Source organism: Lathamus discolor, chromosome 6 (assembly GCF_037157495.1).
Source record: "Lathamus discolor isolate bLatDis1 chromosome 6, bLatDis1.hap1, whole genome shotgun sequence".
Classification (NCBI taxonomy): Eukaryota; Metazoa; Chordata; class Aves; order Psittaciformes; family Psittacidae; genus Lathamus; species Lathamus discolor.
Genome location: NC_088889.1, coordinates 28,618,512 through 28,639,679, shown reverse-complemented (window position 1 = coordinate 28,639,679; position 21,168 = coordinate 28,618,512). Strand labels below are relative to the sequence as shown.

Genomic DNA, 21,168 nt, shown 5'->3' with positions numbered 1-21,168 from the left:
CGACCTCCGGTTACCCTACCAGCAGCGTGTGATGATCCAGAAACCTGGACCAGATAGTGAAGGGGAGGAAGACACTGTGGCCTCGCAAGCCACAGTCAGGCAGGACATTGTTTTACATGAAGAGACTGTAAACAAGCGCCTGCACAGTCTGAACACTATTCCTCTTCTGGAAGCAACATGGCAAAGTCTGGTTCTGTTATGTTCATTGCACTATCTGAGTATCCCTGTTGGACGAAGCAGGGTGTTGGATTTTGTGAATATTCTTTAGTTGTATCTTGTCATTTTTGCCTGCAGGTGTGTAAACCCTGCAGCCCTCTGAAATCAGTGACATGATTGTGTATGACAGTCATTAGTGGGTAGAACAGAAATCTGTCTGTGAGCATCTGTTTTGAGGGAGCCAAAAATAATTAAAGTTTAACCATGCTGCATTTGCTCTTTTATTTACTGGGACCTGGTCCTTCTTCTTAGGGATTGCAGTCACATTTCTTGTGGTCCTTTGACTTGCTGCTTTTTGTTGTTGTATGCGTATTTCATCTGAGAATGTTTTGTATCACAGGCTGGGTCAGAGGTTTGTTTAGAGATTCACTTCAGGATAATGATACTCTGTTGAATGTCTTCAAGATTTTCCCAAGGCTAATCCTTTCTGGTTTCATGTTATTCTGAATGGGCAGACTACACTGCTGTGTTTCCCAGCATAAATCAGGTAAAAAATTACAGCTGCGGGTTTTTTGCTTATAATACACCCAAACTGATATTGTTGCAGTAAATGTCAATATAAAACTAATACAAAGGGAAGAACTGGGTTCAGTGAATCCACTGCTTTTCCCATGCGTATAGAGGACACACCTATGCCATAGATAGATGAAGGATGTCTGACAGCAGTTAGTTGTTTATACTATATTGGCTTTTGGTATAAAGAGCCCCTGATAATTCTAATTATTAGGTATGGTTGTAAATTAATGGCACTGTAGTCAAAGTGCCTAGGCAAGACTGGGACCTCCCTGTGGCAGGCTTTGTGTAAACTAAAACTAAGTGGAACTCAACCATTCTGCCAAAAAAAAATGAACTTTTCTGAAGGGGGAAAAAAATTAAGGAAAAAAAAAAAAGAAATGAAAGCAGCACAGAAATGTAATTTCTGAAGGTACTGGCTCAAGCAATAGCAAGGATGCAAATAAGAGTTTCTTGATGACCACCAGTCTGCTTGCCCATGGCACCCAGTATGTCTCAAACTATTCTTTTCCAGTTGGGTGACTGTCTAATGGTCGCTAGTGTTTCTGCTTTGAAGCAAGTAGAGCTTTTCCACTGGCTTCTACAAGCTCTCTAGATTGTACCTCAAAGGGATGTGGTTTGGAATTAGCCTGAAACCACATCATATTCATCTCTTAAATCTGGTTTGTTTGTTTCATTGACTTGACTTGTATTCATACGAGCAATGTGGAAATAAAAGGTTTAAGAGAGATTTGCGTGTTTCCTACACAAGAATTTTCATATTATTTCAGAATTTCCCACTTCTCTAGGTCACTTATTCCTGAACTGGGCAGGAGCTTATTTTTACGTGGAAATCCCTAAGATGGGCAGCTCTCTAGTAGCTAGCTACTGTATTTTACCAGTTATATATCCATGAAGCTGTTGAACAACAGGGTGGATTAAACACGGTCTTATTCTGCAATTAATTCTCTGTACTTGCCAATAAATAAATAATGTTTTTCCTTAACTTAGATTAAATTCATGTAATGGTAAACTACAGATGAAAGGAATTATGTTCTCCCTTAAGGATGTAATGCAGAGATCGATTCTGTAGTCTTCCAAGTCAGAGAGCGATTATGGCTTGGTTTCCAATTTATTTCAAGGGAAAACTGGATCAGGTATTGAATGTGCTAGGAGGAAAGCACTTAGACCAGCATCTGTACTTTTATAGAATGTGAAGATATTACTTAGGTCTTGGAGAATCTTTGCATAAAGGGGTGTCTTGAGTTCAGGCCTACCAACAAATATGTAGAAAACATTGTTTTATTTGGAATGTTTTAAACTTTCTAACTTAATCTCATTTTAACTTGGGTGATCACGGCCATCTGTTTGTTCTGTTTATCTATTTGTTACCTGATGTTACTTTTAGCTCTTTGACTATGCTTTCTGTGTACAATCACTCATATTACAAAAGGACTCATGATTTGCAGGACACTTTCAAAGTGACAGAATGCAGAATTGCTTTAAAGAAATGTTAATTTCCTTTGAAGATTTCTTTATTTTTTTTCTGTTATTCCTTATTATTTTATTGATTTAGTTACATTTAAGATGGGTATGTGTAGATAATTTTAGATATGTGTCTGTCGCTTTTTACTGCAACTCTTACACCTTAAATACAAAGTTTCTTGCGTAAACGTGCAAATGAGCAGTATATGCACTCTCTCAAGGTGAAGTACTTGCATTCTCACATATTGCCAGTGGAGAGCAATAGGTGTCTTCCCAACGGAGACCTTGATGTCCAGTTTAAATTTCTAAATTTGCCTCCTTTGACTGGTTGGTGAGTTTAAGAATGTTCTTAAAGAAACTGCTTCTAGAGCGTGTAAACCAGATGAAGTGAACCTCTCTGTGTTTGGTTTTGCTGATGGCTTTGTTTCTTGGGACATCTGTTGCAGTCTTTTTTTTTTTTTTTTTTTTTTTTGGGGGTGACTTTTCTTCCTGAAAAAAACTTTTTCTCAGTACCTCATTGTGTTACAGATTTATTCATGCAAGACAAAGAATGGTGGTGTGGGACACATAAGTCTCTTGGAGATTTTTTTTGAAATAAGGATCTTCAATTTCAAAATACAAGTGCTTAAAGAAGAGAGGGATGCTTGTGTTTTTACAAGTACTAGATACTTGCACTGTTGTTACTCCCATGCTGCTTATTAATATTCCTGTGTTGGATTTTTGACGTGCAATGCTGCCCTTCAAAAAGGCTTGGGCTGCAATTCTGAAGACTTCATCATGGCTGGGATTAGTTCTTCTGTGAGTAGATAGCTGTCAGGCTGCCGGGGTAAGGAAGAGGCCCCTTTCTCCCCAGGATGCAACAACTTCCAGAATGTTTTAGGGCTAGTTCCAATCAAATTTCGTTTGTCTGTTACCTTCTTTAAGAGGTCTCCCTTATTAGTCAGTCCGTCTGAGTTCAAAGGCTGCACTAAATGGTAAACAGATATCCCAAACCTCTGTTTTTAACTGAGCTGTGCCTGTATCAGGACCAGTGGCTCCTTGGTGAGAATCTTTGTGAACTCAGCAGCTTTTATCTCATTCAGCATTTAATCTTTTTACCTTATCATTGATGCCATGAAAAAATGAGATTATGATATTATGTTGACTTCAGTGGGGTCATACATAAAACCTCAGAGTGAGTGAAAGTGTTATAACCTGCATCAGTGACTTCATTATCTGACTATGTGAGCTTTGGACTGAAGAACCTAGCCAGCTCTTCAGCTGTGCTGCAAACTGCACCCCTATGCACATGGTAAGACCCCCTGTTGCCACAAGTGTTACTCTTCTGCCAGGCATTTTTTGCAACTGTTTTTGTGTGACTTCTACTAAGGGCTTACAAAACAGTGATTTGGGTTTTGTGGAGTTCACTTACATAGTATTTTAGCTTACTTTTTGTATTTCAGCAATTGAAGTTTATTCTCAGTCTTAGACTTTTTTTGTCCAGATACTTATTTTAAACTCACATCTGTAGGTGCAAGATACTAACACAAAATTATGTGTGTAGTCATGTAAATGCATGTGCAACTGAGTATCAGTCTAGGGGTATGTGGGTGTACTTGTCTGCCTTCAGGCTGAACCTTGTTCTTAAAGCACCAAAGGTATCTGTTATCTGTTCTGTTGTTGAATTGACCATCTGAAGTTCAAAGGGCTCTGAACTTCAAGTTTGCAGAAGACTCTGGGTGTTTACCTTGGTTGGGAGGCTGTAGAGAAAACCTGCTTGACCTTGGAGCCAGCCCATTTTCTGATTACAACACTCTTTATGTGAAGGACTTTTCAACTCGTGCACTGTTCTGGTGGTGGTGATTTCTTCTGTACCTGAATTGTGTCAGGGTCAGGGACAGCTGTCATGCACAGGCACAATAGCAGTTCTCTCCTGTTTACGTACTTTCAAAGCATTGCGCCAAACACCCTAAGATCTTAAGACACCAGCGGAGCGCAGAGTTGCATCTTCTGTAAGCCATAGGAGGCCACCAAATCACTCCTCTCTGAACTGTTCTAGCTCTTTAGGCCAGCAGTGATTCCATAATTCAGATTCCAGTGAATAAAATCAAGGAAAGTGCAAATACATTATATTTTTACTTTATTTTCTTCGTTCCCTGCTCAGCCTTGCATAACGCAAGAATAACTGAAAAAGCTTTTACAGAAGTCACTTTTGGGTAGGAAAAAATTAATTTCCAAGGAAAGCTGTTACATATTCATGTCTTTAATTATCCTTTGCAGCCCCACCAACTGCAAAAGTTCAAAGCACAAATATCGAATTACAAATAAAAATATAATAAATTATACATTGATTTGTGCCTATCCTCTATATATGGCCATTAAGGGGTGCTATTTTGCCTACACAGAGATAGACACGTTATCTAGAGAGAAAGTATAAATGTAAAATTTATTATATTTTTCTGTAATGTGCTCTGAACTGTTTGAACAATCTTACACATAAGCACAGAAACACAGATGGCTTGGCTGTTCTGTTTGTATTTGGCGTGATAAAAGATGCCATCAGCTGCTGTCTTGTTCAGCCACACTTAATCATCCCTTGATGGTCTCAGAACTAGAGCAAAACCTGGGTTGTGAGAATCGGGGTTTGTGAGAACATATGGAATATTTGGCTCTTACGATGGCCATTCTCACGCACTGATGAAGGTTTCCGTTGTCCCCTATAAAGAGGCAGTGAAACGTCCTGTGTAGGGGCTCCTCATGTACTTCAAAGCAAAATGATTGAGGCTTATTTTAAGCCATTTATGAAATGTGTTCGCATTATGCCTGCTGAATTTTCACCAAAGTGGATGAGAAACACATGTTCCTTCTCTTCCTTGGGCTCTGCTGAGGGAACAGTAAATCCTAGAAGGCAGCTGAAAGAATTATGAAATAGTTGCCTGGTGGCCCTGAGTTCCTAAGCACTCAAGATTTACACATGATTCAACTTTTAGTCTCTTCATGATACTAAACGAATAGTTATTTTGGAAAAAACTTTTCTTAGCATAATGAATGCTACTTTTCAAATACCAGAAATTAGGAAATTGTAAACATTTTTTACCTTCTAATTTTTATTTTCTTGTGCATTGTGTGATTAGGTCATTCATGAGACAAAATGCAAGAGAATAGGATCAATTTTTAAGCGAACTGTGTGTTTTCTTCAGTTATAAACCACTACTGAAACATTACAGAATAAGCTGAGGGGGATGTACAGTCTATAGGTTGTTCGAAGTGTATATTGAGCCTGATATGCCTGATGGTATGAAAACATATGGCAATGTGCCAGATGTTGGTATTCTATCAAAGTGAAGGATATGCAGGAAGGGTAACATTTTGCAGTCCTCCTTTCTTCCTAGAAACTCTCTGTATGCTCTACCTGACCTTCATGCTGGTCACCAGACATGAAGAGGACTACATTGTCACCTTTCTCTCCTGTTTTTGTCCATCTCAATTGGAATGCCTTGTTTTTGTTGACTCTCAGGCTTGTTGTTTGTCTTGAACTAGGTGCCAAGTAAGCAAGCAAAAAGATTTACAGAAACAGCCGTAAGTAAGACATGAGAGATATACCTCAAATGTTATGACCAGCAGGTCGAAGGAGGTGATCCTGCCCCTCTGCTCTCGTGAGACCTCACTTGGAGTACTGTGTACAGTTCTGGTGTCCTCAACGTAAAAAGGACATGGAACTGTTGGAACAAGTCCAGAGGAGGGCCACGAGGATGATCAGGGGACTGGAGCACCTCCCATATGAAGATAGGCTGAGAAAGTTGGGGCTGTTCAGCCTGGAGAAGAGAAGGCTGCATGGAGACCTCATAGCAGCCTTCCAGTATCTGAAGCAGGTCTATAAGGATACTGGGGAGGGACACTTCATTATTGACTGTAGTGATAGGACAACGGGTAACAGGTTGAAACTTAAACAGGGGAAGTTTAGATTGGATGTAAAGAAGAAATTCTTTCCTGTTAGGGTGGTGAGGCACTGGAATGGGTTGCCCAGGGAAGCTGTGAATGCTCCATCCCTGGAGGTGTTCAAGACCAGGCTGGACAGAGCCTTGGGTGAGATGGTTTAGTGTGAGGTGTCCCTGTCCATGGCAGGGGGGTTGGAACTAGATGATCTTGAGATCCTTTCCAACCCTAACTATTCTATGATTCTATGATTCTGTCAGCATATCTAAGCCCTCCCCCCATTTTGCTTGTGAAATGTAATACAGTGAAAGGGAAAGAAAATAAATAGGAAGAAAATGGATTTAAATGACATATAGCCAAAATAATATTCTGTACATCATTACCAGTTTATTCAGGGAGTCTGATAGCATATAAAAACTTAAGGAAAATAATAATTATGGAATAAGTTGAGGCTATTAAATTGATTTAATTTCCTTTCTGAGGCTTCCTATTGGATGTCTGCAAGTATTTTCAATGGGAGAATTAATCTCTGGAAGTCATTGTAGAATAATTTTTTTCCTAGTGGGTTTGCATTATGATGGGGGAACTGACCCGACTCTTGTCTTACCATATTTGAAGTTAGATTCCAGGTGGCTATCTCAAAGGTGCTGAAAATGAGGCATTTATATCATATCATTAGGTACAGCACAGCTGCAGTGGTAGCAATTAATTTCCTGAATAGGCATATGTATCCCAACTTGTCTTTGTTGTACAGCCATCACTGTGTAAAATTAATCAGATGTATAGTTTGAAAGCTTTTGAGTCTGCATGGAATAGTAAATAATTTCTCTGACAAAATAGAGCTAAGCTATATTATGCCTGTTAGTGTGGTTTGGTAAACCTCATCCAATTAATCTTTCATGGGATGTCTAGCAGGGATAGGAGCTAGCAGGCAAGATTTTTTTAATTGCTGCTGGCTTTTGGTTTTAAGAGTGGTCAGCTTATGCAACATAGAGGAACTTGTGTGTAAGTATTTTTCTCTAGAATAATAAGATGATTCCAAAATGTCACATCCTTCTAGATCTAGCCCCTAACACCTGCCCCTTGAACTTCTTACAGTGTTTGTGAGAAGCATCCTGATTACTGAATACTAAACGATACAGTGATTTACAAAATCACTGCTTTTGCCCATGCCTGAAGTCTGTGATTTAAACAGTTTTTCATCTGGAAATAGTTCTAGTTTTGAAATTGTGTCATCACTTCCGTTACTGTGAATGGCTGCCAGTTCCCGTACTTCATTCCCTGGGAATTTCCTAAGCATTTTGTCAGGCTAAGGGAGAAGGAACAGAGGGAAAATCAAAAGAATATGAAGGTCAGCCCCTTTCTCTGCTACCAGGTTATGTTGGCCACCACGGTAAATTGATAATAAGGCACTGACATTTTGTCAGAGACAAAAATGGCTTCGAAGATCATGGTGGACGAAGGGCTTGTGCAGCCCTTTTTCATTTTGAGAGAATTTTTTTCCTACACACCCTCTCTTGAGCTCTGCTCTGGTTTTCTGCTTACACCTCATCATTTGACTTCGCTGTTTATGATGGAAATGCCTTTTCATCTTGCAGATATAAATCGTCATTACAACCAGCATGTGTGACTCTTCTTCTTTATCCTGTCTTGTAGAAGAGGAACTTGACACTCGAAAGGGATTGCCAGCCTGGTTCACAACAGGAGAACATGTAACTGCAATTAAATCCAGTAGTCCAGCTTTGAAGTTACCAATGCCCAAAATACCATAAGGTTGTGCCAGAAACCCTCCAATACGTGCAGTAATCAGAACCTCTTTCTTTTCACATGTGATTAAAGAGTTTAAACTCAGAAGCTTGGTGGTTGAAGCCCTTCCAGCATCATGTTGAGTATTAAACTGATACAGCTCTGCAGGTTGCTCCTATTTCTAAAGGAATTCCTGTTCTCTCTGAGTTCCCAGTATGACTACACAGGGTGTGAAAAGGTTCTCTGTTTTGCCAGTTTTGGAAATTGTAAATAGATTTTAATAGCTTCTGCTCATGATAACACTGATAGTTAGTTTTACAGCCTCCTACTGAGTTTTTCCATATTGATAAACACTCCTCTTCCTGGTTCCCTCTGTTTGTGTTTTTAATTCTATGTGCATGTGCTCCTGGAACTACAAAAGTTATAATTACATGTCAGTGGGACCCAGGCATCTTCTGCTTCCCCAGAGGGGTGTCCGCTATAGGAAGCTAGCCTCAGCTGTACTACTTATGTGGAAGGTCAGCTAGTGCTGCTGCTTGAATCATTGTTCCCAGCACATCCATGTCTGCTTGACTGCCCTGCATGCTTTTGTGATATGGCAGGGGGGTTGGAACTAGATGATCTTAAGGCCCTTTCCAACCCTGTCTGTTCTGTGATTCCAGGATGATTCTATAATATTCACCATCCCCTCCACTTTAGAGTATACAGATTCACAATTTAAATTATATGTGACTTAGAGTTGCTGCTTCTTCATACAGGTTGTTTGCATTTCTGTTTGAAACTGACAAAGCTTGCTATTTTCCTTGGTACAGCATAGCTGGCATTGGCTGTAAAAAGAGGAGGAATTCTTCAGACCGGTGTTAGGATGAGGAACTCCTCCTCTGTTTCCATTTGAGACTTGTCAGCAATAAAAAGGCTCTTGTTTGTTCTTGTCTTCCACACTTGGGAGATGAAATCCAACAGCAGTTTTAAAGCAGTAGGATTCTTTGAAATAATAAAAAAACATTTCAGGGAGATACTGGGCAGATGTAAATTGTGGGAATGGAATCATAGCACGTTTATCATTAGAGTATCTGGTTGCTACCTACGCAGAAATATGAGAGAAAAAAAAAATCAGGGTGAAAACACCTTCATGGCAGTTATTTACACTGTTTCTTGCAGCTGATTCAGCAGAACTCCACAGAGCTTGGTTCCCCATGGGAACACTTCAGGTAAGGGAAATAGGTTTCTACAGCCAAGAGCAAACACAGAATTGACGTGTGTGCTGCAGCATCTCGGAACATCTTGAAAACATCTTTAGATGTTACTTCCTGAATATTTAGGCACATGTTGGTTAAGGAAACTCTTAGTGTGGTTCAACAGCAAGGCTGAAACTTGAACCTCTGAGATACTGCAGAGGAACAACTCTGAACAGCTATCCCATCTAAAAGGACACAGACATCATATCTAACCTAGCATGAATCAGGAAAGAAGCAGAGGAAGTAAAACACAGGTCCTAGGAATACCGTGAATTGGAAGAAAAGCAGAGATTGGTAGAATTGATAGAAGAGAGGGGATTTAACAAGATTAAAAATAACAGGTGAAATCTTGATGCTTCCAAGTTAGAGTTAAAATTTTCCATTGCCACTGCTGGGATGAGCATTTTGACAACTGTATTTTGAAAATAAGCAGCTCTTTTTTCCTAAGCTTGTCAACCTAAGACTGTGATTTCAGGATGAAGCTGGGATCTGAATTAATTAAAATGAGAATTTTAAGTTAACTACATAAAGCACTTGTGTGGATCCTCCCTCTTCAGAATTAGACCTATTTAATTAAATTAAATAGGATTGCCTTAGGTGCCCTTTGTGCCCTTTAATTTTGGTTGTATAGGGTCTTAATGTGTTTAAACTAATCCACTAGCAGTATACATGGGCTAACTGTCTTGGTTATCACTGTGTAACCAGTCTTTGTATTCTAAGTAGTAGGGTGATATTCTGGCAAATGGTGGACAGAAGAACTTGGTTCTCTAGATATTACCGGTAAATAAGTAGCAGACAGGACATCTTCATTTACATAATAGTACATGCTTTAGATGAGGAGAATATATATATATGCATGTTTCTGTGGGACAGAAGAGAATTAGCATGGGGAGAATATTGGTCAATTGGGGTATCTGTTTAGTGCAAAACATATTTAAAAACAGCTTAAAATTAAAATGTGTTTGTGATGCTTGTGCAAACCTGTATGTTGTTGCCATCTTTGGCTACTCTGTCAGATTGATTTGTGATTGCAACAGATTTTCAGACACAAATATGCACTGCAGTGATCACATGCTGCCAGGGCAGAAGGAAATAATAATTCCACTTTATGTATTCAGAATATGTCACCATGTAAAAATATCCTATCTAAAATACAAGCCAAAAGAAACACTAAAAAAATGAAATATTCTGAAGTAACAGCAGGGATTTTACAAAACATCTGAGCTGGGGTGACATGTCACCTGTCAGCATCCCATTCCCAAAGTGGTGTATGGTGAGGACAGAGCCACGATGCAGTACAGTTGTTCAAGCTGCTGCTGAGTTTTCCTAATTTCTGAAAAATGGCTACTAGAAGATTCAGCTGTGCTTTCAAATCTGTGTGCCAAGCTTGGGTTCTCAGTAAAGTAGAGTAACTAAGTTTTATGCTTCTGTATCTGACTATGGAAAAATGATGGAAACCTGATTCTGAAAGAAACAGCACAATGTAATTGCTAAGTGATGGATTTTGTGTGATCCAACTCAAGAAAGCTGCCATTTTAGAGTACCAGTGACTGGTACTCAACATGTTGTTTTTCCTTCATGTGAATCATTCTGGTTATAAAATAGGATTTTTCTGCTAAGTGGAAATTATGTCACTTAACTGTTCAACAGCCTTGTTTTCTTCCTCGTGACCCTAAATGCATCCTCTTGCTTGTCAGTAGGAGGTATTCAGCGCAGTGGGTGTTCTCATTACCACTTGACATTTTGCTATTTGGTTTTCTTCCTGTTGCTATTTAATTATTTGAATTCTTTCATCACCAGTCCCAGACGCCATTTAGCAAGCAATGCACTATTAGTGCTACTTAACAACATCGACATCATAGCCATTAGGAAAAGAGTTTAATTTTCAAACAGTGCTACAGCATCCCCCTTTGCCATCTGCTCCTGCCATGTCCCTCACCATTGTGTTTCCCAGTTAACCCTTTGCTCTGGCCCTTTCGTCCAGTGCTCTTGGGGAGGATGGCACAGGCTCTGCACAGCTTTAACAGAACTAGAAAAGTCCTCTGAGGCTAAAGCAGACTGCAAGTCACTGTAATGGTAGTGATATGGGTGAAGTTTTTGGCTGATGTAAATTGGTGTCTATTTGTTTTGTAGAGGCATGAACAAATAGACCAAGCACAAAAAGCATGGTAGGCTTTCTGTCTTCAGCCAACTGCTTATCTCAGGCACTTCACAACTCCCACTAGTGTTGGGTCTAGATGTCTCATAGCCTTTAATGTAATATCTCAAATAAGACTGCAGAGGGAATAAACTGTACCTTTTTGGAGAACAGAGACATCAAGACTGATGGTTAGATTCATTTTACAGAAGTTAATCTACCTAAAAGCTAGATTGCTGGTTGATATTAATAATCTGTGCTTCCCTTTCTCCAGTGAAGAGATGATATCTCCCAAGGATGATTTATGTGACTGATCACTGGGCCACCCTGACAAGTGGCCAGACTGAGAAGGATGCTCAGCTTTAGATGAGCTCGGGTAGAGGCTGGACAAATTCAAGGTAGCAAAATACTTTGAGAGTTATTAAATCTATAGCAATAGCATCTGGCTTATGAATTTCCTAAAGTGAAAACAGTCAGAGGCTGTGAGTTGCTAAGGAGTAGTATCAGACGTATTTGTCCTGGTGTTCTCTTCTTTCCTAAGCATCTGTTCATGGCCACTGCTGGAACCAACACACAGGGGAGATAGACTTTAGATTCCCGTGCTCTTACATGAGGCCTTTTTAGCAGTGAGAAGTGAGAAATACGCATTTACTAAGAGATGATTTCTGCAAACTAGAAGTTGGCAGTAAGGTTTATTTCCAGATCTGAGGTGAAGTGCTACTGACCTACAAACAGAAAAGCTGGAAATCAGTTTTACATGAAGAGCCCATGCCAAGTGCTGAGTGTCAGCAACCCTTTTGGAGATTCAGATGAGCTGTTTCACCATGTGTTCCCCTCAGATGGTGCAAACAGCTTGTTTGAGCCTTAGATGGTATGAGGAGATTCAGATGTGGCGTAGTTTGCACTTTGGTGTGTAGCTGTGCTGCTACACAAATGTTCCCTTCCTCTGTGACAGCATCAAGTCTAACAGGGTGGAAGCTTGTCACTTCAAATAACTCTCTGAGAGCACAGAATGTGTGGCCCAAAACCCCAGTATCACTTACAACAGCACACATGACCTCCCACTGTCTTGGGTGCATGCACATACATGTGTAACTCTCTATTTTGGATATTTGCTCCAGTTGAAAGATTTTGCAGAATTGACAGTCCTAAATGCTGATACCCTTAACATGTTTTGCTAAGTAGCGAAGCAACCTCACTTTGAGTATTTTGCTGCCAGTTTGGTAAATGTATGCCTGTCATTTATTGCAAAGATCTTTAATTAGTGTCTACAGAGCTGTCAATGGCAGCAACACTGTGTAAACACACTTTATGTTTGAAGTCAGAATTGTCTTTTATGGCAATCTCTACATAAAAAGAAATCCCGATTAAACTGTGCAGTGTTCTCCTTACCAAATTGCAAGACATAAAAAAGGCTGGTGGAACTGGATTAAAAGCATCAGGCTGGGCTGCTTCTGAAATGGAACCTTTTGCTCTCTTTAAAGCATATTCTGTGTGGAATCTGGCAGCAAAAGTTTTGGATGGAGGGAGAATATATCAGACTTTACTTTTGAAATTTCCTGTTCGGTTTCTTGAAAACTGCTTTTGTCTAATCATATTTGATTTCACAGATAATTTTATTTAATGTGGATTAAGTATTATCACATACCTGTTGTGGTCTTTCGTCACTCTCTGTTATATTTTGGATGTGACATGATATTTTCTAGTACAGCTAAAACTTGTTCAGCAGTCAGCTTTGAAAGAGAGTGTCTTTTGTAGCTCTGTAATATGTTATAGATAGTGAGCAAAAATAGTTACTTTATTCTCAAGCTTTTAAAATTCCTTACACTAATTTGTAGATTACAGCAGCCACTGTGGAGAGGAGAAGTGATTTATCCTTGAATCCTGCTCTGTTTATCAGCTTCCCTAGCACAGCTGCACACAGCTGGGAGGGGGTATAGTTTAGTACCAAAGCGAGAGGTTACTGGAAGAGTCAAAATGTAGTCCGATAGTTGAAGGACAGAGTGTTAAGAGAGATTGATTTTTCAGCCCACTGAGTACTGGACATGGTAATTTAGGGCTGATGGTATAGCAGTATTCTGTGATGTGGCTGAATGAAGGCAAGGCTGGTTCCTCTGTTACTCATAGGCCGTGGTGATTTCAACACTACTGTTGAGGTTATAATGGTATTACTGCTAGTATAAGAGCAGGAAGGATTTTTATTTTGTTATAGAGCCACAGGGTTTCAACTGTAGAAGAAATCCCTATTGAGAAAAATTAAAAATTAATAATGCCAAAAAAAAAAAAAAACACTTCTTTCTAAATGTATATCATTATGTAGGCTGACTTGGAGCCTTCATGCTCTTATGTACATTCCACGTATACATAGGTTTTCTGCAATAATATTGATTCTAACGGAAATGGAAAAAATACTCTAAAGTGTGTGTCTGTAGTATTTCTGACAGGTTAGTAATTTTGCAGGTTTGCTAGTGGCTAGCCTTTTGTAATGACTTTGAGACGAAGCAAATACAGATATTAGCCTTCAATCTAATTTTGCCATATCTTTCTTCACAGCTTCCTGTTATGGGAGGAGCCTTTATGGACTCACCCAACGAGGACTTTAGTACAGAGTACTCCTTGTTTAACTCGTCAGCCAACGTCCATGCAGCTTCTTCCATGCAGAATCCACCAGAAGAGACATCCCGTTCTTCAAATGATGCCATATTGTTATGGATTGCAATAATAGCAACAATTGGAAATATTGTGGTTGTGGGAGTGGTGTATGCCTTCACCTTCTAGGATGACTGTCACTCCAAACACTGGAAGAAAGGATAACTGCAACAGTATTTGTCATGTGTATGCGTGTATATATACATGTATATCGATATAAATACATATAGGTAGGGACATTGTTGATTAAGTGCAGCTGGAAATGAAATGCAAGTTAATAATCTTGAATCTTGATGGCAGAAAGTTTGGATGCAATTGCAAGTTGTGTGGAGGTGAGAGCTTTCACTGAGAACAGAGCCAATATCAGTTTTGTATAGAAATATAATGAAAGGCCAACATACATACAAAGTGACATTTATAGAGACAAGTGATTATTTTCTACTATTTAGATTTTTCCAGCAGTTTTGCTGCATTTTTTCAGCTTTTTTTGTGCAGTTTTTACTGTGGTGTAGTGCTGTATGACATTGTTCTATGTCATGTTTGCTGGACATCTTGGTTTTTGAGGTGGACTAAATGGCTGGCATTGGCACAGTTCTGAGGAATCACGCGTTCACCGTGTGTGAGTGTTCTGCATGTGCATACACTGCTAGGCTGTGTTCAAGTTCCTGAGTCTGAAAGCTATGACAGGCAGATGCGTACTATCTAACACTTGCCTTCCACTGTTAGTTGCTGGATCTGAAAATATAGGAATTGATGCTAAACCTGTCTGCTGTTTGCAGGAGAAGACAGCTATTGCAAGGTGTGGCTGGTCTGCAGACATGCTGCGCTCCAGGGGAGCAAGTGTTAAACAGCAGTACAAACTCCCATTTCTATTTGGAGGTACTGGATTGCAGTGATTCATAAATGTGTCTCTCCCAGGCAACAGAGGCCAAATACCATGCTTTTCAGATCATTTCTCTGTAATCCAGATTTCTTACAACACCCGTGTATTTTCATAAGCTTATTGGTGTATCAAAAGGATGTGGGGAAACTGCAAAGTCTGATTAATAGTGAAAGGTATCTTATGAGAAAAATAGAATTAAAAGAAAGACTTGACACTTCTGTGCTCACAACGGAGTGAGCGCAAGAGTCAGGTATGTCCTGGGATTGAAACAGCACAAAAAAAGGTAGTAAGTGACAGAGATGCAAGTGCTTATACTTTAGTATTAATATGTCTCTGTGTACTGATGAGGCTTCTGCAAGTGATTTTTACATAGCCTGCTTTAGGTAACAACTCCACTTATCACTTGGATTTGTTCTGTTGGGGGACAACATTTTCACTGCATTGTTCCCACAAGCAGTTCCTTTTCAAGATCTGTATCTTTTCAAAACAAGTTGTAGCCTTTCTTGCCTCAGAGATTATAAAATCCTGAGGGAAGAAACAAATAATCACCTCTGCAGGAGATCTGCCTCTTCCCTCTTAAAAAAAATAAACACAAATACATAAAACATCTGCACTTTGAGAGTAGCAGACAAATTCTTCATCTATGTCTGCATGTGCAGGTTTTCTGTCGTATACAGCTACTCCCCAGAAATTCCAGAAAGCTGTTTCTGCAGGCACAGAGACTATTTTTGACACTTGCCTGCCACAGAGCTTGAGGCTGGACTAAGAGCTGCTGAATGTGAAGAGAGGGTTGGATTTTCTTCTTTTCTCTTTAAACCCATTTTCCTGCAGGGCTGGTGGACAGTTACTTGAATCAAAGCAGCATGCCCCAAATCAGTATGTATAACCACTCATCACTATGTATATTGTTTTTCCACTCTATAAACTGGCCTTTAAAGTTGGCAAGATGCAAACAGAGCTAGGGGGGAGCAGAAACAAAAGAAATGAAGTTATTTTGAGGATGAGAAAAACAGTGACAGCTCACTTGAGGAACTGAGCTTGTGTGTGTGTAGTTATTTCCTTGTTTGGAAGCAGGATTTTGTGAAGGTGGCTGAGGACAGGTAAGATCTGTGTTAGGAAAAAGTTTGAGAAGCCCAGTCCTGGAAGAACAGTGGGGCAGAAAGCATATTCTGTCTAATAAAATAGCTGTGTCTTAAGAATGATATAAAAACTATAATTTTCATTGTCCTAAAATAGCTATTTGTTCCTTCATAGGCAGCAGATAATAAAAAACAGGGAGCTTCATGAACTGTGTACTTTTCCCATTCTTACACTCCTGTTTGTTATTGCTGAGAGAAGTTTGCAATACAGAGTTGAGCGGGACAGTGTCTGGGTATGAACATGTAGGACTCATGGAAACACTGCTTAATGTAATGTACTGTTCCCAGCCATGTTCTAATATTCTATTACCTTCATAATTGTACCACTTACTTAGGGATTTTTCTTCAGTATGTCTGTAATTAGGCCAGACCTTGCAAGCACTGTTTTTGCATGAAGAGCAACACATTTCCACCTTGATTAAAACCAGTTTAACAGTTAGGTACTTGCCAAATGGGATTATTCGTCTGCTTAATGAATTTTCCAGAAGAGTGTTTTGTTTAAGTTTCCTATAATAATATTAGTGCAATTAACAGTGTTTGCATCTCTCTCCCGGACTGCTGGACTAAATTCTTCGCCCATGAAGTGTGACAGTGGGAACAGCAAAGAGACACCCCTCTGCTCATGAAGCCGAGTGATGCTTTTGTGTTGCTTTTCCAAAAGAAAGTGCCCTACTTTCATATGGAATTGATATAGGAGTGTTGAAAAACAATGAGTTCTGCCTCCCACATCCAGATCATTGTCATATATATTTTCATTGTTAGAGGCCAAATTGTCAAGAAGGGCCAAACAAAACTTTAATTTTCTGTTGGGGAAACAGTTTTAGGATGCAGGGACAAGGATACTACCTTTAGATCTCTAGATCACACTGGGCAGAGCTTTTTCAAATTCTGATCTACTTTGATATTTATAACAAGCACATTATATTTTTGGATATAGTGTTCTGGCACCATCCACTACAACTACTTCCATCTTCTGGGAGGCTAGGGAAGGTCTGAATTAAACCACTAAAAAAAGGGGACTCTTCCATCATTAAATTCAAAGAAGCCACAGAGGGGAACAGAAAAGTAGATGAATGGTGAATGTGTCATAGGTATGGTCCTGTGAAATGTGTTACCAGTTCTTTATGTGGGTATATGTTATAACCTGAACTGTCAGCACAGCTTGACTTAGAGCACTGTAGCTTCTCCCTTCCTTGGAGCCAGGCAGTTGGATAACTGGTATCACTCACTGTGGGGTGACGAGAGTGCCCAACTGCTTTCCTCAGAGCTGTTCACTGTAGCTCTTCAGTAAAGGCAGAAGAGGGCTTTGTGCTTTGCTGAGCCCTTCCTGTATCAGCATGAGAGCAGGATTCTGTTTGTGGAAGAGCCGTGTTTTGAATGTAAGTAAGTGTCTAGCTCAGATGACAGTTACAAGATCTTAATTGGAGTTTGTTCAGTGGCAGACAAAACAAACCACTTTCTATATGCAGTGTTAGCCCTCTAGTTCTGTTGCGATCTTCCTTGTACAAACAGAAGAAATAGTGTATGTGCTTTGCAAAGTTATTAATGAGCCATGGGAAGCAGGGAGACAAACTGGGTGGCCTAACAAGTCTCTTCTAGCCATGGCAACTAATGATCAACCAGATAAAATTATCAAACTTTCTCTAAAGATTATTTTTTTTTGCTCTAAGCAGCCAGAAGCAGCTGTACAGCCACCACAGCAGTCTAAAGGCTGCACAACTATAAAGGTGGGTACAAAGGCACATGAGATAGGAGAACTGAGTGGGGAAACCCACACAGCTCCTGCTGTTGTATTGTTATCTGTCGGGTTAGGAGGCTGTGCTTGTCCACAGCATTAACATCCTCCAAAATTAAAATGAGGGAGGGGGATGTATTTCTGTGTCAACACATCTGCAACACTGAAAAACAGATTTTGAAAGTGATGCACCGACGGTAGTAGAGAGACTCATCTGCTATAAGTAATTTATTTGGCCATTTGGGTGTGCAAGTGAAGTGATGGATACCTCAGAAATAATGAGATTCCACCTCTCCAAAATCCTTATTCTATACATCCATTTGAAGATTAAGGGAAAATATGCCTTTGTGTCTGTGACCAGACAAAACCCAGGAGCTGAAGGTTGTTATGTATTTTGTCTACTAATAGAGGCTTTCATTTTGCTATTTTCAAACAAGTCCAGTTGTTAATACCCTCTTCCTGTTTCTCTGCAGGCTGCTGAGAGTTGTTAATTTCATGTAGCTCTGTCCTTTTATCTGATGTAATTTTACTGGGTTTCCTGTAGCTAATCACAGGGCAGAATCTGGAAAATTACTCTCTTCAAGGATGATTTCTATTGTTGAGATAATTAGACCAAATATCAGAATCCCAGATCAAAATGCTTCTGTTCTTTTGGAACATTCAGAGCTCTGGAGAATTGGATTTCATCTGTTTAATGCACAGAGAGGAAAAGGGTGATCAGGTCCCTGGTGATAATGTCAGACATCAGGGTTCTGACAGGCAGAGATGAGTGCTTCGTTAACTCCCGCTCTGTCCCTGTGACCCCTGTGTGCTGCCTGGACCGACAGCCTGAGCTAAGTTTAAGTCAACTAACCATCAGGTACAGCATGTACCTCCTCATCTTACAGCTTGCTAATCCTCAGGGAAACAAATGCATTTATTCCATTTGCACAAGAAGAACCAGAGATCAATATTCTGTTAGGTGTATTGTTATTGGTACATTGATCAGCCACCATAAGGTAAAGATAGGGATGGTTTAACATGTAGTTAGCCCTTTGCCCCTGATCTGGGAACATCCTAAAGAAATTAAAGCATCCTTGAGACCTTAAAGTCTCCTACTGCTGTTAATTTGATTCTAACTTTTTGTGCTTCCTCATACAGACCCTTTTGTCTTTTACCTTGTTTTCCAACTCAAAACAAGGAAAATGAAGTCACCCTATGCTCTTCTCTGGATGCATAGGGAATGTGGCCATGAAGCTGGGTAACTGTACTGCCAGGATCTATACAAACCAAAACTACCTTTTAGAAATTCAGATTCTATAAATATACTGCACTGTTCTTCCATCAGCATGTACTGAGCTTTTCTCAACCCAAAGTACTTTGTTACTTTTATCAAATCAGAATCAGTGGTAATGCACTTGGAGTAAGGCAAGGGTAGTAAAAGTGAGCACTACGAAAAATACAAAAGCTCCACATGAATAATTGTAGGGTCAAGGCCATTAAACACTAGCCTATTTAGTAAAGAAAAACAACCACAATGTACTAAACAGTTTCAAATCTAGACACACCTGTAATTCTCAAATTCACAGCCAAGCTGCTATAGCCAGATTGAGCATTTTTAAATCTCATTGTGACCAAAAGGAAGTGCATTTCTTGGCCAGATCAGAGAGTGCTGAACAGCCTCCCTCACAGTCCCTGGTTGTTCTAGTATTGGTTTTGGAGCTTCCTGGTCTGCGGTCCATTAAGGTATTGTCACACTTCCTGTGGAGTTCAGTCCCCCTAGTGAGCAAATAAGATTGAACTGTTTACAGATCTATACCTAAAACTCTTCTCAGTTACTGCCTGCACAAGGATGATCAAAGTTCCTGAGCCTGCAACCTGCTCCATCCAGAGGGTCCTTTGCCTCCCTCTGGAATCAACCGGATTGATAACACATCTACACTTCTGCTTCAGTGGATCAACTTGCAAGACTAGCTCTGGGTTGCTGGGGGTTTATTTTAAGTGTATCTAAAGATGTCCATAATTTCCTAATGAAAAACAAGCAAGCAAGCTGAAAGCTGTATTTTTTTAAATTAGAAGGTAATAAAAACTGAGTCTGACTATTTTGATAGATACGCTGGAAGGGTGTATAATGTAGCAAACAGTTGCACTATTTTTTCTATTGTCTAAGCACCTAACCTGAGAAATATTTATTCTTTCTCTAACAAAAACCTCTTTCAGTTCTGAAGTTACAATGTGAAAGGAGTGGAGTGCAAAGCCTCAGTGAAATTTTAAACTCATGTCAATAAATCTAGTAGCTGGCTTTGTGAGGTAGCCTATAACCTTCGCTTTTCAGTTATCTCAAATATTGCCTAGGGGGTTTTGTTAGGTTGGGGTTGGGGTTGGGTGTTTTGTTGTGGTTTTTTTTCAAAATAAACTAAGTGTTGACACTTGTGGAAGCATCTGTACTTCACACAAAATCAGAGTCATGTGACCATATGGAAATTACATCCTTAAGCTCATGTAAACAGCTTTACAGGAGCCCTTTAGTATGCATTGGTATTTTTTTCTTAATAATCCTGGACAATTTAATTCTCTTATCCTTTCTCTCTGCTACCATTTTGTACACCAACAGGGCTTCTCTGTATTGTTTTTGTAATATATGAGTTGGTTTAAAGAAAAACCTTTACTCTTGTAATCCTAGTTCTTGAAATGTGGATCTCTGTCTGTAAAGAGAAAAACAACTTTAAAAATGTCCTGTTTTCTCTAAATTTACTGTTTAGTTAATGGAAGTGCATTCTTTTAAGGTCCTGTTATATTCTTTTCCAGTTACTGACTACTTTCACTTTGTGTGTACTTAGTACTGGTTCATTCTTTTACTATGGTGAAAATGACAAGTTTTGTTAATATCGATTGGAAGTTGTGGGTTTGGATAAAGTTCTTAAAATTGATGGCAGAGTGTGATTTTTCATTTTATTCAGTTTACCTGAGACTATTTAGAAGTCTGTAATTGCAGTTGATGTAGTGACACTAATAATTAGTTGCAGTTTACAGACCTGTGTGATTCTTCAGCCTAGGAAATCATCTCTATTGCATATATGGAACAAAACACTGTGGCTGTTTCTGTAGAAATGGATTCATCTGCTCTCAGAGTCCAGGCAGTGCCTCAACACAGCTTGGAGCCAAAAAAAGATGTCTCAGTTTCTTCACATGTAAGCTCAGAAGCCCTTATACCACGAGCCCTTATGTCATTGCCCTCTCCCAGTTCTCAGTTTAGCACGACTGCCCTGTCCCACAAGTGTAGTGTGGATGTTTTTGTGACTGTGGTCCCAAACTCCTGTCCTAGGGCAGCCATGCCAAGGACTTCTGGGGACTAAAGGGAGGCATCAACCTTCCCTGTAGGATGTTCAGCAAGCTTTATAAAGACAAATAGTGGCAAAAGGAAGAAAAGAAAACATTTGGCTTTTCAAATGCCATCGTTTATCACATGCCATGTGACTCTCCAAAAGGGATCCAATAAGGCATGTGCATTCAGATCTGCTGAAGGAACAACAAAAAGACATGCTAAGTGACCT

The 21,168-nt window shown here is 39.7% G+C and overlaps 1 protein-coding gene across 1 annotated transcript in view; it reads left to right on the top strand.

Moving 5' to 3' along the window:
- Positions 1–20,544, top strand: part of C6H14orf132 (chromosome 6 C14orf132 homolog) — a 39,469-nt gene extending 18,925 nt beyond the window's left edge. Inside the window, exon 2 of the mRNA XM_065685562.1 lies at positions 13,783–20,544. Coding sequence (XP_065541634.1) covers positions 13,783–14,007 — 225 coding nt within the window. The 3' untranslated portion in view covers positions 14,008–20,544. The remainder of the gene's footprint in view (positions 1–13,782) is intronic.
- Positions 20,545–21,168: the final 624 nt, after the last annotated feature.